The sequence below is a fragment of the Lingula anatina genome, chromosome 7 (genome assembly GCF_051362555.1).
Source record: "Lingula anatina isolate TDL-2025a chromosome 7, LinAna3.0, whole genome shotgun sequence".
NCBI lineage: Eukaryota > Metazoa > Brachiopoda > Lingulata > Lingulida > Lingulidae > Lingula > Lingula anatina.
In genome coordinates, this window is record NC_141773.1 from 11,374,680 (window position 1) to 11,389,113 (window position 14,434).

Sequence of the window (14,434 nt, forward strand, 5' to 3'; positions counted from 1 at the left end):
ATTATGAGTCATTTTGTTGTCTATTGAACTTTCTTTCAACTAAATGTTTACAGATTTCTTTTGAAAATGAAACAGGTGTATAAGAGCTATAGAACTACATTGATAGAGCTATAGAACGCGTTGTCCCTCAAGCAGATCTTTCTCAATTAATCGACGATTTAAGTAGGAGATTATTCTTTTCAAAAGTCAATGCATTAAAATTTTCATCAATTACATTCATATACACATATTCATATATGAATATTAGACCTTTGAAAAGAAAGCTCCACTAGATTCAGATGTAATAATAATATTTGAAAGATTTATTTGTCAAAGCCGATCAAAAAGCCTAACCTATTAAATTGAAAGTATGAGTCAACGAAAACTTGGGTATGTTATCCTTTCGTTTTGAAGTATGCGGTCACCTGCCGCTTCACAACAATAGGTCTATAAATAGCATATGGATGGCGTAAGCAAATTCACAAACGGTGAAACGGCGCTCTAAATATATTCATCACTTTGCAAAAATTGTAAAACGAAGTTAAATGTGCGACAGGCTAAGATGGAGTTCCACGGGAGAACTACCATGTTAATTCTAGGGGTAATCATGTTGATAGTCACTGCCTGTGGGATTACGAAAGGTAGGTATATATTGATTCGTATATATGATAAATTCAAATATCAATAATTAGTATGTTTTTAGTGTGCTACACCTCTTTGAGTGAACATTTTTTTTGGCATGGGTGATATTCACTACAGGCCCTTAGCCAGGGGGGGTTCGGGGGGTTCGAAAGAACCCCCCTTTTTGCTGGAAAAAGGTCCACTCTGGGTAAAATTTGACCTAGGTACATGGGGATTATATGGTAAAAGGTCCACTTTTTCAGAAAAATAACCCCCCTTTTCAAATTGCTGGCTACGGGCCTGCACTAATCTCATTCCTTTGCTCTTATTAGACCCCGCATGGAAGGGAATATGCTGTAGCATAATCTGATACAGAATAATTGGATTTTAGTCATTAAAAATAACGCGGTGTTGTTGATGTACAGCTATTACTTATATTAAATAGTTTCTTAACCTATTATTCCAAAGAAACACAGCAGGTAATGGAGTTTCTTTCGTATTTATTTTTTCTTTATGTAATATTGTAATTGGGCGAGAATGTTATAATATAAAGAAGGATTAACGAGCGTAAACGGGTGAGAGTATTCTTCTGTGTGAACATACGTTGGTTGGTTGGGGCATGTCGGGTTTGGAGGGGGGTGCAGGTGTTTTAGAAGCATATCATCTATTCACCATAAACTGTCATTTCATCACATCATTTTTATTTCAGAATTACTGTCAGAAAATGTACCCTCTTTGCAAACGATAGACGAAGGCGATTCGTTTTCAATTTGGTGCAATTTCTCCATACAGCATGCCGCTGGGTTTAATGTCAACTGGACGAAAGTTAACCCGCCGAACGGTACAGATATCCGACCCATCTTCACGTTACAGAGGACTGGAGTCAATATAAATAAAACTTTCATTGACAGAAACATTTCAGTCACGGTGACATTACTAAAGAATATGTCATATCGTTGTCGGATACAAATATCTAATGCCAGTTACTGGGACGGGGGCAACTACACATGTTCTATTAAACCCACTGGCCATGGCAGTCTTACCACCTCAAATAAATATCAGACTGTTCGAGTGATAGGTAAATGACAAAAAATTACGATCAAATTTTGCTTTTATATAGTTTATTTTGTAACGTTTATAAACGTAGTAAATAATGCAATCCAAACAATATTTGTGTACAAACGTTTGACAATATATATATATATATATGAATAAAAATTCGTTACGAATGAATCAAATATATTAATCATTTGTAGCAGGCTTAGCCAAGACCAAAACCACGTTGTTAAAGGTTTGTTTTCCTTTTATTCAACGCACCAAATTTTATAAATTACGTTTTCCAGTTCCTCCTTCCTCAGTCAACATTTCTAAGAAGGCCGTCACTTCAACCAATATTATCTTAGAGTGTGTCACAAGCTACTTGTACCCAGGGGAACATCCCGCCCACGACATACTGTGGTACAGGAATAGGGAACAGTTCCACGTCACCAGTGCCAAAGACCTTAAATGCAACAGTTTAAACTCAAGTCTATGCCAAAACTTTTCGGCCAAGATTAATGTGACAAAGGTTCCAAGTAAAATATATCAGTGTGCTTCATCAGACATCCGAAGCAAAGTAATTCCTTCTAAGCAAAGTGTTAATTCAAGTAAGTTGAGATTCGCTACTTCATGCACTCTAATATATTTGATATCCAGATGTAAGCAACCTAGTCGAGGTTTTCCGTCTTGTCATATGCTAGTACACGAGTAAAGATGTTGTTATTGAACATAAAAGTCATGCCTTTGTTAACTCGCCAAATCGTAAATGAAAATACATGTAAATCTGCCAAGAACAAAATGGCTTTCACTCTGTCGGTCTTTTCTTTTTATGCAGTTAATTCCAGAGGCATTCCAGAACCAACCAAGTTGATCAGAATAGTTCCAAAAAGCCAAGGAAACTCTGGGTATATTTTTTTTTGGTCCATACTGCTGTGCGTTGTTGCTCTTTTCCTGGGACTTTTTATCATTATAATGATCGTATACAACCGAAGGAGAAAGGCCTCTAGAGGTACAGACATTCTTCTTATTTTTTTCTCTTATCTAATTTAAATCTCCTCTGATTTGTTTATTTTAACCTTATAGTATAATGCACACTTTTGCACGTCTTTTGACAAGATATGGGTCCGCTTATTAAGCAGAAAGACAGAACGATTGTAAAAAAGGTAGAAAGGAAAAATGGAAAAATTAAATTGAAGAAATTTATGTAACTGTTTAATAATTAATTTTATAACGAATTAAATGCCTTATTTTAAATCATATACACCCATGCTCACAAAAAGAATTGACAAAGGACTAGCATACGCATAGGTGCATAAGTCAAATTTATTCACCATCCATTCTTAAAGGGATAACAACTGCTCATTTTAGCCACAAAATTAATTTTCCTGGAGTAAACGACAATTTCCCCATACTTACTAATGGTTAATGAATCTATTCCAACATTCAAAGTTATATTTTTTTCTAAAAAGTTTGGTTTTTATAATATCCTCTCAACAGATTATTACAAAGAGTAAAAAATGAAAGTCGTAAAAATGATCCTCCACGTCTGGTGTTGGACAGATCACAGATCACAGATACATTTTATTTGTTTATTTATAGCGGTACATACCTCAAGGCAAAACACTAGGACTAACCGCCGCCGAAGACGTGATGTAAGTATAAGTGTTTCTGGCATGTCTGATGTTAAGAAATTCTCGAATATTTTACGCATATCGCAGACATATGCTATACTACGTACTCTCACGTGAATAACTCGAAAGAAAAGCACATACCAATAGAACGCAAGCACACGTTAATCTGTGTCCGAAGCAGAAAACTGGTCTTCAATCTCATAATTGTATGGCTCTTTTGGGCTTGAACTTTCGGTTTTTTTCAGCACGCTTGGACGAATTTGTTTTCTTGTGCTTTTCTTATTATAACCGTTTTATACAATAAACATTGAAGATAATATTTTCTATCTATAAGTGTTAAACGTTAAAAATATCAAATCCCATTGCAGGCATTGAGGTTAAACGTGGAAGGACTCATTTATGCGGACCTTGATATTATCGGCAGGCCCCCAAAGAGAACGACTTTTATCGAGAGAGAGAAAACGGAATACGTGCAAATAAGGAGGGTGTAGGTGCAACACATTTTGTGACAACGCACAAAACTTCATGATCAGAAGCGTAGACATCAGTACTTATAGGTGTTCTCCACATGAACGCACGTGTTTGTATTTGCGTGCGTGCGTGCGTGCGTGCGTGCGCGCGTGTGTGTGCAGAAATAGGTGACCCAGGCTTCTTATGCTAGATGGTTGCATGCACGCTGTATGGTTCATCTTATCTTTATTTCAATTGCCTATTTAAATCCCATTATTTTTATAACTAACTTCATCAACTTAAGTGATCATATCATATGTATAGTAAGATTTATCATGGATTCATATAAACATTGGTTATTCTAAAACTGGTGGTACTGGATTAATTGGCATTTTGGAGAGCGCAATGACCAGTGGCATTCATTGTTAAAACATAATTAAAATAATATTTAATTAGAATTGATTGATAAAAAATTAGATATTCATATATGTGTTGGTTGGTATAGTGGACATGTAAAATGTACATGAACATACTATAAGAATGTATCAGTTGGTTTTTAAACCATGACTGTACTTTTTTGGTATAATTGAATATCTACAGGTAGTTTAATAACAAATATATGTTGGCAATCCACTGTTTATTTGCCGATCTGAAATTTTGCTGTTACTATAATCATGCCCAAGGTTTTAATTGAATCAATCCTTATTATTCATAAATTGAACTGAACACCCCTGAAGTAGTGTGTTTTCCATAAATCGGTCATATTATAAAATAAAACTGTCAGAATCTCATCATATCTCTTACACATGGATCAAGTTATTAGACATTATCCAAAAATTATTTTTGCATTTCAATTATCTAAATAAAACAACTTTTTGGTCCATTTTTCCTAAAAATACATCAAATTTGGCCTTAGGTGACCTTTGTCCATTGATTTACTGTAATTGCTACAATACATATTACGTATATTTTTTTGTTATATTAGCGATTACAGCTATCATTTTGAAAAATAAACTAGCATATCTAGCAAACCTGAGCATTTTTCCTACCCCGCCTTCATTATTTAAAAATCAAACTAAACACCCTCAGTAGCACATAATTGTGTCCTCCGTATATATCTAATTTTGCAAAATGTAGTGTCAAAATCTCATCGTATCCATTAAATATAGACCAAATTATTAGAAATAATCCAAAAATATTTTTCCTTTCCATTCTCTTTATTAAATAGCTATTTGGTTCATTTTCCTGGAATAATTCAAAATTGATCTCAGGTGATATTTGACCTACTTTCATTGTTATATTATACAATAACAATTTTTTTCGTTGTTGTTTTACCAATTAGAACAATCCTTCAGCTAAATAAAGGAAAGTTTTTTTTTGTGCAGAATTGTTTGAAAATAATAACTTTTGCTGACTCGTCACATCATAATTATTAGGATGATGAGTCTTATTTAATATTTAATTTTTATCCCTAAGGCCATAATATTTAACGCAGGCAACAATTTGCTACATTGTTATTATTGATAAAATTATTAGGATAGTGAGTTTATATAATAAAAGCGGCCTTGTTTGGCCAAATCACGAACAACCGATAGTCTTTGTTGCCTTTTCTTTTGTTACGAATGGGACTATGCAAGTTTGTGGTACACTGGGATGGAGGACACATAAATAAATTATATTCTAATCCAGCAAACCTATCAAATGATGAGCATTATTGATACATTGACCATAAATGTCTCATACTATAAACTGATAAATGGCACCAAATCCCTTTAATACGGCAAAGTTATCAAAAATGAGCATAAAACAATCATGAACTAGGGAACTAATGTTGACTGACATTCTATTTAAAAATTACTTTATAGGTTTATTTTTCCTAAAAACGCCTCATATTTGACCTAGGGTAACCTGTGCCCTCCTTTGGTTACAGGTTATTCAATATGACAAAAGTCATTTGACTTATTTCTTTAAACCTATCCTTCAGCTGCATAATGATGCAAAAAAATTGCTTCATCTGGTGCTATTTTCATAATATGGATTTTTCCCTCGCCCTACATCCATCTTTTTACTCCCAGTCATGCAGCTAATCAACGTATACTGACCATTCACATTATGAAAGATACTGACTATAGACTTCGCATGATGCCAATGAACCTCGAGGCTACCCAATTCGTACCGATGGACCCCTCTACCTGACGGACTACATGTACTACTAGTATACTGTATCTGGAGGTTATAGTATGTTCATAAATTGGAATCCCCCATGTATAAACATTTTCAGTATATATTATAGTACCTGGTCACTCTGCCAGATATTTTAACGTTATTTTTCGAATTATGACTATATTGAAGAGATCAGAACAATCACAGATACATGTGCAAATGCTGACCTTGAGTTGCTGACTTATTCTAAGGTAAGCTGCAGGGGATGCTAATATATATAGCCTAGGATTCAATATTGGCTCTTGGAGAGAGCTCAGTAGTGATCAAATCAGACAACTCATTTAATGCTCTAAACTACAATAACAGGTACATATAGCTGTAGCACGCTTGATCACCATATGCTCACAACAATGTTATGAGCTGATGATATGTTTTAACGTAAAAAGAGTTCACTAACTTTCTTCGCTTTTTTTGGCGTATTCACTCTGCGTACTGTTAAGATAAATAAATCGCCCAAGGTTTACGCAATGCCGTTTTTTTGTGTACCAGCAACTTGAGCAGGTCATATAAGGCCAAGTGTTTAAATAATTCCTAGGTGGCACTTCCACGCACATTTTGGAGGATTTTTTAAACCCATGGAGTGTACCTTAAAGCAGCAATGATGTAAAAGGATCTGGGAATGCTGCAAAGGAATACAACAGAAAAGAGAAGAAGGTTCCTGACAGGGAGTGTTAAATGAAAACAGACATCAGGACGATCTGATGCCAAGACGGAGAGATGGAAAAGGTGTAGAAAGGGACACCATTCATGAAGAGGATATGGGAATTATACATAGAAATAATGAGTGTGAAGTTGTACATTCGCACGAATGACCTTATAAATTAAATAGATCATGATTGTGGTAGCGGAGTTAAGACTGCAACGTACATTGTATATTACAATATCTAGGGTCACTGCACAAAACACATGACATGAATTATATGCAGTGTGCAGGCTATGAGAAATGGATATTTTGACCTTATTATTTTTTCTGTTGACACTTTAGTCAACAGTTATCAAAACAGTAATACAACGGTAACAATAACATGTGAAGATGATCCAACCGTGTGAAGATGATCCAAACACATGGACAGATGCTTACTTTGCGTTGCTGGTTAATAACAGGTGAATTTAATATTGATACATAACCGTCTTAGTAGACCTAATTAATCCAGGTATTTCTTTCTTGAACATCACAACAGTAGTCAGAAACTCACGAATCATTTAACATTCTCTCTGCACTTGGTATCGACCTTTGACAAATTTTGTAAAGCTTGATTTGAAACTTAAGATGACTGGCCAACCATTATAACAGCGACCATTTCCCATAAGCTTAAATGGAAATATTAACATCAGGAACGCTGCAGAAAAAAAAAAAAACTAGGGGTTTAATCATCCCAAGGTGTGTGTGATGTTTTATCAGAAACTATGGATGGCAAAATAAGCATATGAGAGGATTTTCATACCCATGAAGGGTACCTTTAGGCAGCAATTATGCAAAAAGGTTCTGGGAGCGATGCATCGGAATACAACGGAAAAGAGAAGGTCTCTGACGGGGACGATCTGATGCAAAGACGGAGATTTGGAAAATGTGTAGAAAGGAGACGCCTTTTATGAAGAGGGGAGTGGAATTATACATTGAAATATAAAGAGTGTGAAGTTGTACATTCGCACTTGAAAAATGCAATGAAACCTCATTGTGGTAGCGAAGTTCCACTGCCACGTTGAATGTTTATAATATCACGTGACGTAAATTATGTGCAGTGTGCAGGATATGAGAAATGGATATTTTGACTTTATTATTTTTTCTGTTGACACTTTAGTCAACAGTTATCAAAACAGTAATACAACGGTAACAATGACATGTGCAGATGATTCAAACATGTGAAGATGATCCAAACATGTGAAGATGATTCAAATATGTGAAGATGATCCAGAGGGGATCCCAACACATAGACAGACGCTACATGTATCTTTGCATTGCTGGTTAATACTAATAGTTAGGCGACTAAGCCAAAAAATTGTTGATAAAAGCATGAAACTTTCAACGATGAATGACCATTGGGTGTTTGTCAATTTTAGATCGGGGAGCAACTCCAAAATTCACAAGTACCCGGATGAACGGCTTTCTTAAAATATGCTGACTCAGCATTTTTACGTATGTCCAATATTCACTTATACGAGCACTACCGACTTTAATTATGATAATATGAATAAATTTGAGAAATATACACCTACTGTGCACATCTATTACAGCTAGAATGACGTCATAATGATGTCACTGAGTGATATTGCACAATACATGCGAATATCCACCGACTCCCATATAACAAATAGTCGAAACCCTGCAATGATCTTTCCTGTAAACATCCATTACAGAAATGCATCCTTTAGGACTAGAAAGGTTATGTTAGCTTGGTTTCTACTTCCAAGACTTTGGGCATTTTCAATATGGCCGTCAAATTTTGAGGGAAAATAGAAAAACAGCCAAAAGTCGACGGATATACTTTATTTGTGGCTCTTGTGAATGCATTTCCTGTCGGAAGAACACAGTAGGATAATTGACTGCATACTAGCACGTTTCTGGTATTGATTAACCAAAATGGCCGCCAACGCATACAGCAAAGGATGAAGTATAGCAGTAAAATCAGTCTAATAATGGTATAATTAGTCTAATTAAAACTTTTAACGCCTTCGATTTTTCTGTTTATTTCTATTTTTCATTGGCCATGATCCTATCCTATCATTAATAGCTTTTTTAAAATTCAAAAATTGAAAAAAAAAGATAAAATAAAAAAAGAAAGAATAATTTTCAAAAGAAGGGGGGGTATAAAAACAATTAAAAATAATACAGAAATATAGAAAAAAATGAATTACGGACTTATTTTGGTAGGTTCTTTTTGGTGGCAGTCTGAACTGCTAGAGCACGTGGATTTAAATGCAAAATTACCATTCGATAGTCAGTTGTTACCATCTCAGCCATGTGACATTAACATACATTATATAGATTTCACTCAGTTGCTATTGAACGCAACCAAACCACCAGGTCTCCCGCTGGCGATCTTCCACTTATGCGGCCCTTGAACAAATATGAAAATTGCCTTCTCGTCTCCCTCGGATCGCTGACGATCTCCCTCCGACTTTATTCAAATTGCCTTCTCGTTTTGCTCGGATCAATAACTATCTCCCGCTGATGATTTTCTGCTGACGAAGTCCCTAAACGAATATGAAATTTACCTTCTCATGTCGCTCGGGTCGCTAACGATATTCGGCTGACGATACAAAAATTGCCTCTTCATCTCGTTTGGATCGCTAAATGCCATTTGCTACGTATGCCGTACAATGAAATCGTATACGGTTTTCCATGCGATTTCTATGGCATCGTAAGTGGCTACGGGCTACGGCAAATACCTTTACATTACATGCTAATGCCATGCCTTATCGTATAATTAATATGAGCTTAAGGATATGAAGGGAAATTCTGTTTGTCGGCTGAAACTGATCATACCGAATCCGTTCAGTTTCTCAGTGCAGTTGCTGCACGCCTTCCGTGTGGCTTTCTTGAAGATAGACGATGTTGGCGCATATTCCTAGGATTTTTTGCCCCCATTTGGTCAAAAGAGGACACACACAACTTCAAATTTGTGCATGTGAATTACAATATTTCAAAGACCTTTGCTATTATAATGCCCGCTTGACCCACCAAAGGTAGAAGGAAAAGAGGGCATATCTCCCGCTGACGATATGCCGCTAACGAACTCCTTTGCGCGAATATGAAAATTGCTTTCTCGTCTCTCTCGGATCGAAAACGACATCCAGCTGAAGGTATGAAAATGGCTTTAGCGTCTCGGTCGGATCGGTAACGATCGTCCGCTACCAATCGTTCGCGGACAAAATCCCTTGAACGAATATGAAAATTGCTTCCTCGTCTAGCTCAGATCGCAAACGATCTCCCTCTGTAGATATGTAAATTGCCTTTGCGTCTTGCAAATGAGCTACCGCTGACGATCTCCCGCAGGCGTAGCTCCTACTTGAACGAATATTAAAATTGACTCCTCCTTCGTCAGCGCTGTCAGGTGATGCTTAAAGGTATGATAGGTTTTAGGTTTCAGGCAGCCGTCCAAATCAAAAATCTAATCAAAGTTGGAAATGCCTCGCATTGGTCAGTAGCCTTATTTTAACATTAAGGGTTACTGCTGGCATATCAGAGATAACTAACTGCTTAATCGAAGAAGAAACTTGATGAACGTATCTCCTCTCCTTTTTTTGTAACATCTAGACAACCATTTTGTTTAATTACGTTTCCTGCCAGGTGTATTATTTTACTGACATATAATGTATGTGCAGATTTCATTCGTTTAAAATCTTTTTCAGTTGAAAAAAAAAAACATAATGTACCATATTTTTACCTGCTTTTTCCGTACCCTTTTGGTGGCCATTTTGCTATTTCTATTAAAATGACTCACACATTATGTAAAAGAAAACCCAATACACACCACCTCTGTATGTGTAAACATTCAAATAGACTTTTAAATGAAGAATATACATGTACACACACTGTATATAGTTTGATGTAAATCGCTATGAATATTTATGTCTTTTTACGTAAAATTTGGCAGCCATTTTGGGTTACAAAGAGTGCTCAATGTCCCAGAAGCTACTAAAGCAAAGCTAAGTGGACTTTTCTAACCCAAAAGTATATCATTCGTTTTCAAACAATTACAGACAACAACATAGTATTGTTCAACTATGGGGCCAATTGGAGTGGCAACTTTTAAGTTAAAACTACTGGGAGGGCTTACTCCCTCACCACATATAAGTTGAATATTTAACAAGCAGATAAAGGTAGGGTAGTATAATCGCTAACGAAAAATCACGATGAACGGAGAAATCAAAGAAGAAAATGCCGTTGATTAGACTGATAATACCATAAATATGCTGATGCTTTACCCTTTGCCTCTACCCTATGTTTTGGCGGCCATTTCTTTCGGCAGCAGTGACGTGCTAGGGAGTAGTATTGTACCCTACAGTGTTCTTCCGACAGGAACACATTCACAAGAGCCACAAATAAAGTATATCCGTCAACTTCTGGTTGTTTTTTCTATTTTTCCTTAAAAACTGAAGGCAATATTGAAAAATGCTCAATGTCTCGGAAGTAGCAATCAAATTAATTTTACCTTTCTAGCCCTAAAGGGCGCATTTCCGTGATAAAATGTACAGGAAAGAAACAATGTAGGGTTAGACTTCGTTCCTATGGGAGAAAGATATTTGTCATTCTATATTGTGCAATGTCATCCAGTGACGCCATCGTGACGTCATCGTTGCTCTAATAAATGTGCACGGTGAGCGTACGTTTTAAAATTCTATTTATGATATCATAATTAATGCTGGTAGTGCTCGTTTTGATGAAATCTAAATGTATATAAAATGCTGAGTCAGCATATTTAAGAGAGCCGCTCATCCGGGTACTTGTGGATTTTGGAGTTTCCCCCCGATCCAAAATTGACACACCCAAAGGTCATTCATCGTGGAAAGCTTCATGCTCTTATCAACTTTTGCACAATTCTGGATATAATTTGGAATTAACCGCCTGACTATATGTGAGTTTAATATTGATGCAGAACTGTATGGGTTGGCCTAATATATCCAGGCACTTCTTGCTGGAACATCATAACAGTTCGGTAGTCTCACACGTTATTGTGCTAGAGGAGTAACAAGAATGTGCGGGTACTTTGATTGCTGTATAAAATTATATACCGACGCAATGAAATACTCTGGTACCAAACATCCAGTCACAATAACTGTTCCACATGGTAAGGTTGGTAAATAATTTAAAAAATAATTTGTTAGAGTGAAAAACAGCTGTAAGTTTCTGGTTGGGCGGGTGTTGTACTAAATTAGAAATCAGACCACGAGATCTACTACCCCTCGAGGAATTGTGTCGGATAAGGTTTCATGAGTCACGTACGCCTTTACTTTTTCACACCTGAGCCAGCTGATCTCACGGGTGAGTTGCTTAAAGAAATTAACAATTGAGTGGATGAGGCAAAACAATTCACTGGCTTAACAATGTTGTTATAAAGTTAAGGAGGTTTACTTAAAAATATTATAAAAATAAAATAAAAAAAATATATCAAAAATATAATAACGTTGAATAAATAATAACCTCACAAAATACGTGTGAGATAATACACTGTCACCCGAGCGATATATGCCATAACACCTCGAGCGTCAGCGAGAGGTGTTCATGGCATATATCGCGAGAGGGTGACAGTGTATTATTTGACATACATACCGAGAAAAAATACAGTCATTTCTTCCTAAAACACCCCTAAAACCGAATAAAGTGACCCTATATCACGCTCTAGAGATGTTATACAGAATAAACTCGTCCACGTGAGCTGGTCACCTCCCGCCAAATTCTTACGTAATGTCTGACCATTTTGGTCAATTTTTGCTAAATACTTGTCGTGGACATTTAACTGTCTTGAGAAGTATTTAATCAACCGTCGACACTGACCATGCACGTCTCAGCTGAGCCACACCTAGCTGGGACTGCTGCGGAAACAAGGTCCCAAGGCAAAACCTCTACTTTTTAGTGACATTTCTGATAAAAAAGGAGCGTCGGACCGGAATATAGTCAAACTAATTTTTCACAAGTGCAAAGGAGAAAGAAATTTACTTTTTGGTGATATTTCTGACAACGAGGCAGTTTCGGAATATATTCAAAATCGACGGATGTTTATTACAAGTTCACGGGAGTAATAATTCTAGTTTTTTCTTATTATTTCTGACGACGAGGCGGTTAAGGAATAAAGTCAAAATCAAACGGATGTTTATTTCAAGTCCACAGGAGTAATAATTCTACGTTTTGGTGACATTTTATTACTACGAGGCGGTTTCGGAATATACATGTGCTGGTTTTCAGAGCATTCATGTGCTACATGTAATTACAAGTTCAAAAGGGGAATGCATTTGATTTTTACCAATATATCTGATAAAGAGGAAAAATGAACAGCTTAAAAACAAAAGGTAAATAACACAACCCTCGTTAAAAAGTTATAGATTTACAAATAATTTGTATGTACGTGTGGCTTAAATGTAAACTAATTCCCGTTTTCAAACCATACCCATATGATATGACTTAGTGTAATAAAATGATAAATAATAATTGTTAAACGTGGAAAGTTTATGCTAATTTTTTAAGAGCGTGAGAGATTTTAAATTTGTCTACTGGTACATGTACATGTAGGTATATAACGCAAGCAACGTCACTATTCTCTTGATGCCAAGAAGGTCACATGATCACTCTGTCTTTGGCTTCCAGCATTTTAAGAGACCTCGACTGATTTAACCAAGATGTAGTCGTGAAATTCTAGACTACATCGAGGTTAAATCCGAGTTTTCCGAGAGACGCTACGCAGAAATGTCGAGTGAAGCGAGACATTTATGGGTAGCGGCTCGAGGTTGCCCTCGATCTTCACTGAAGCTTGCCTAAATGGACAGGGTTCAGTGATCAGCATATCGCCACGGTCATATAACATCCCTAGGTATGTATATTATGATATTGAACACATTTCTTTACAAAATCGACATGCCATTTTACTTAGATTCATTATTTCGGCACACTTATTCACACAGTTTAATGGCCAGTCCGCGCCAATAAATAAACTTCGTCTCCAACGCGTTGTTCTTCCGAGGCTTCGTAAAAAGACTCAAACTCTGTCTTTGGACACTGTTTATTATTGAAAATGCAGGCAGGTCGTCAGTGAACGTCATGATCAAAAAGAGAGACGCTTTGCTTTGCCAGTGGGTAAAGGCACAGTGGGAGGTAAACCAATGCGACCCAGGAATAAACTTACATGATTAACAAGCGTAAAACGTCGTGTTCAATAAGGGATATATTCTAGCTAGACCTGCTTTGTCCAGGGTACAAAATTCCAAGGTCGACTTGGGGAAAACACGTGTGCTTTTTTAGACAGCTGATTCAAGGATTTTGTAAAACCTAAAATAATTTATTTTATGTTGTGCATTAACAACAAGATCTCAGTTTTATTCTTTATAAGTTTCAGTAGGAATAATGAGTTATTTAAAGGATTTACATAACAGATATGAATTTTGCAAAATATTGCGCGAAACACATGTCGTGGACTATTTGCAGGCGCGTAGGTGTTCTTGTATTAATCACGACTTACTCATTGACATGCCAGATCTGCGTACAGACTGCTAGCAGTCTTGGGGATATAAAGTTTAAATGCAGCGAAAACTGTCAGTACAGGTACATATGTGCGCTGATACACATTTGTAGTTGATTTAAGTTTTGAAACTGAAGTAGGGGCTTACTAGACTACCAGCATTTTTGCTTTGCTATATTTTGGAGGTTGTTGCAAAATTATCCACCTACTTTGATCACAGGTATTTTGCACACAAACAGACATGAATACAGTTAATTACCAAATAATAATATCATACTTTGTTTTTACAGCGTGTTTTTCTTTAGCGGCGTTGCAAAA

The 14,434-nt window shown here is 36.3% G+C and overlaps 1 protein-coding gene across 1 annotated transcript; it reads left to right on the top strand.

Moving 5' to 3' along the window:
* The first annotated feature begins 479 nt into the window (after positions 1 to 479).
* LOC147760740 (uncharacterized) lies at positions 480 to 4,522 on the top strand. Its single transcript, XM_087018004.1, has 6 exons — positions 480 to 620; positions 1,310 to 1,678; positions 1,944 to 2,246; positions 2,474 to 2,647; positions 3,238 to 3,290; positions 3,638 to 4,522. Exons 1-6 carry the CDS (start codon positions 542 to 544, stop codon positions 3,758 to 3,760), a joined length of 1,101 nt encoding a protein of 366 aa, XP_086874130.1. The 5' UTR covers positions 480 to 541; the 3' UTR covers positions 3,761 to 4,522.
* Positions 4,523 to 14,434: the final 9,912 nt, after the last annotated feature.

Excerpts from the sequence above, each read along its gene's own strand:
- LOC147760740 (XM_087018004.1), top strand. The coding sequence starts at position 542 with ATGGAGTTCCACGGGAGAACTACCATGTTAATTCTAGGGGTAATCATG. Across the intron at positions 621-1,309 it reads TGCCTGTGGGATTACGAAAG|AATTACTGTCAGAAAATGTA; the intron begins GTAGGTATATAT and ends TTTTTATTTCAG. Across the intron at positions 2,648-3,237 it reads AAGGAGAAAGGCCTCTAGAG|CGGTACATACCTCAAGGCAA; the intron begins GTACAGACATTC and ends GTTTATTTATAG.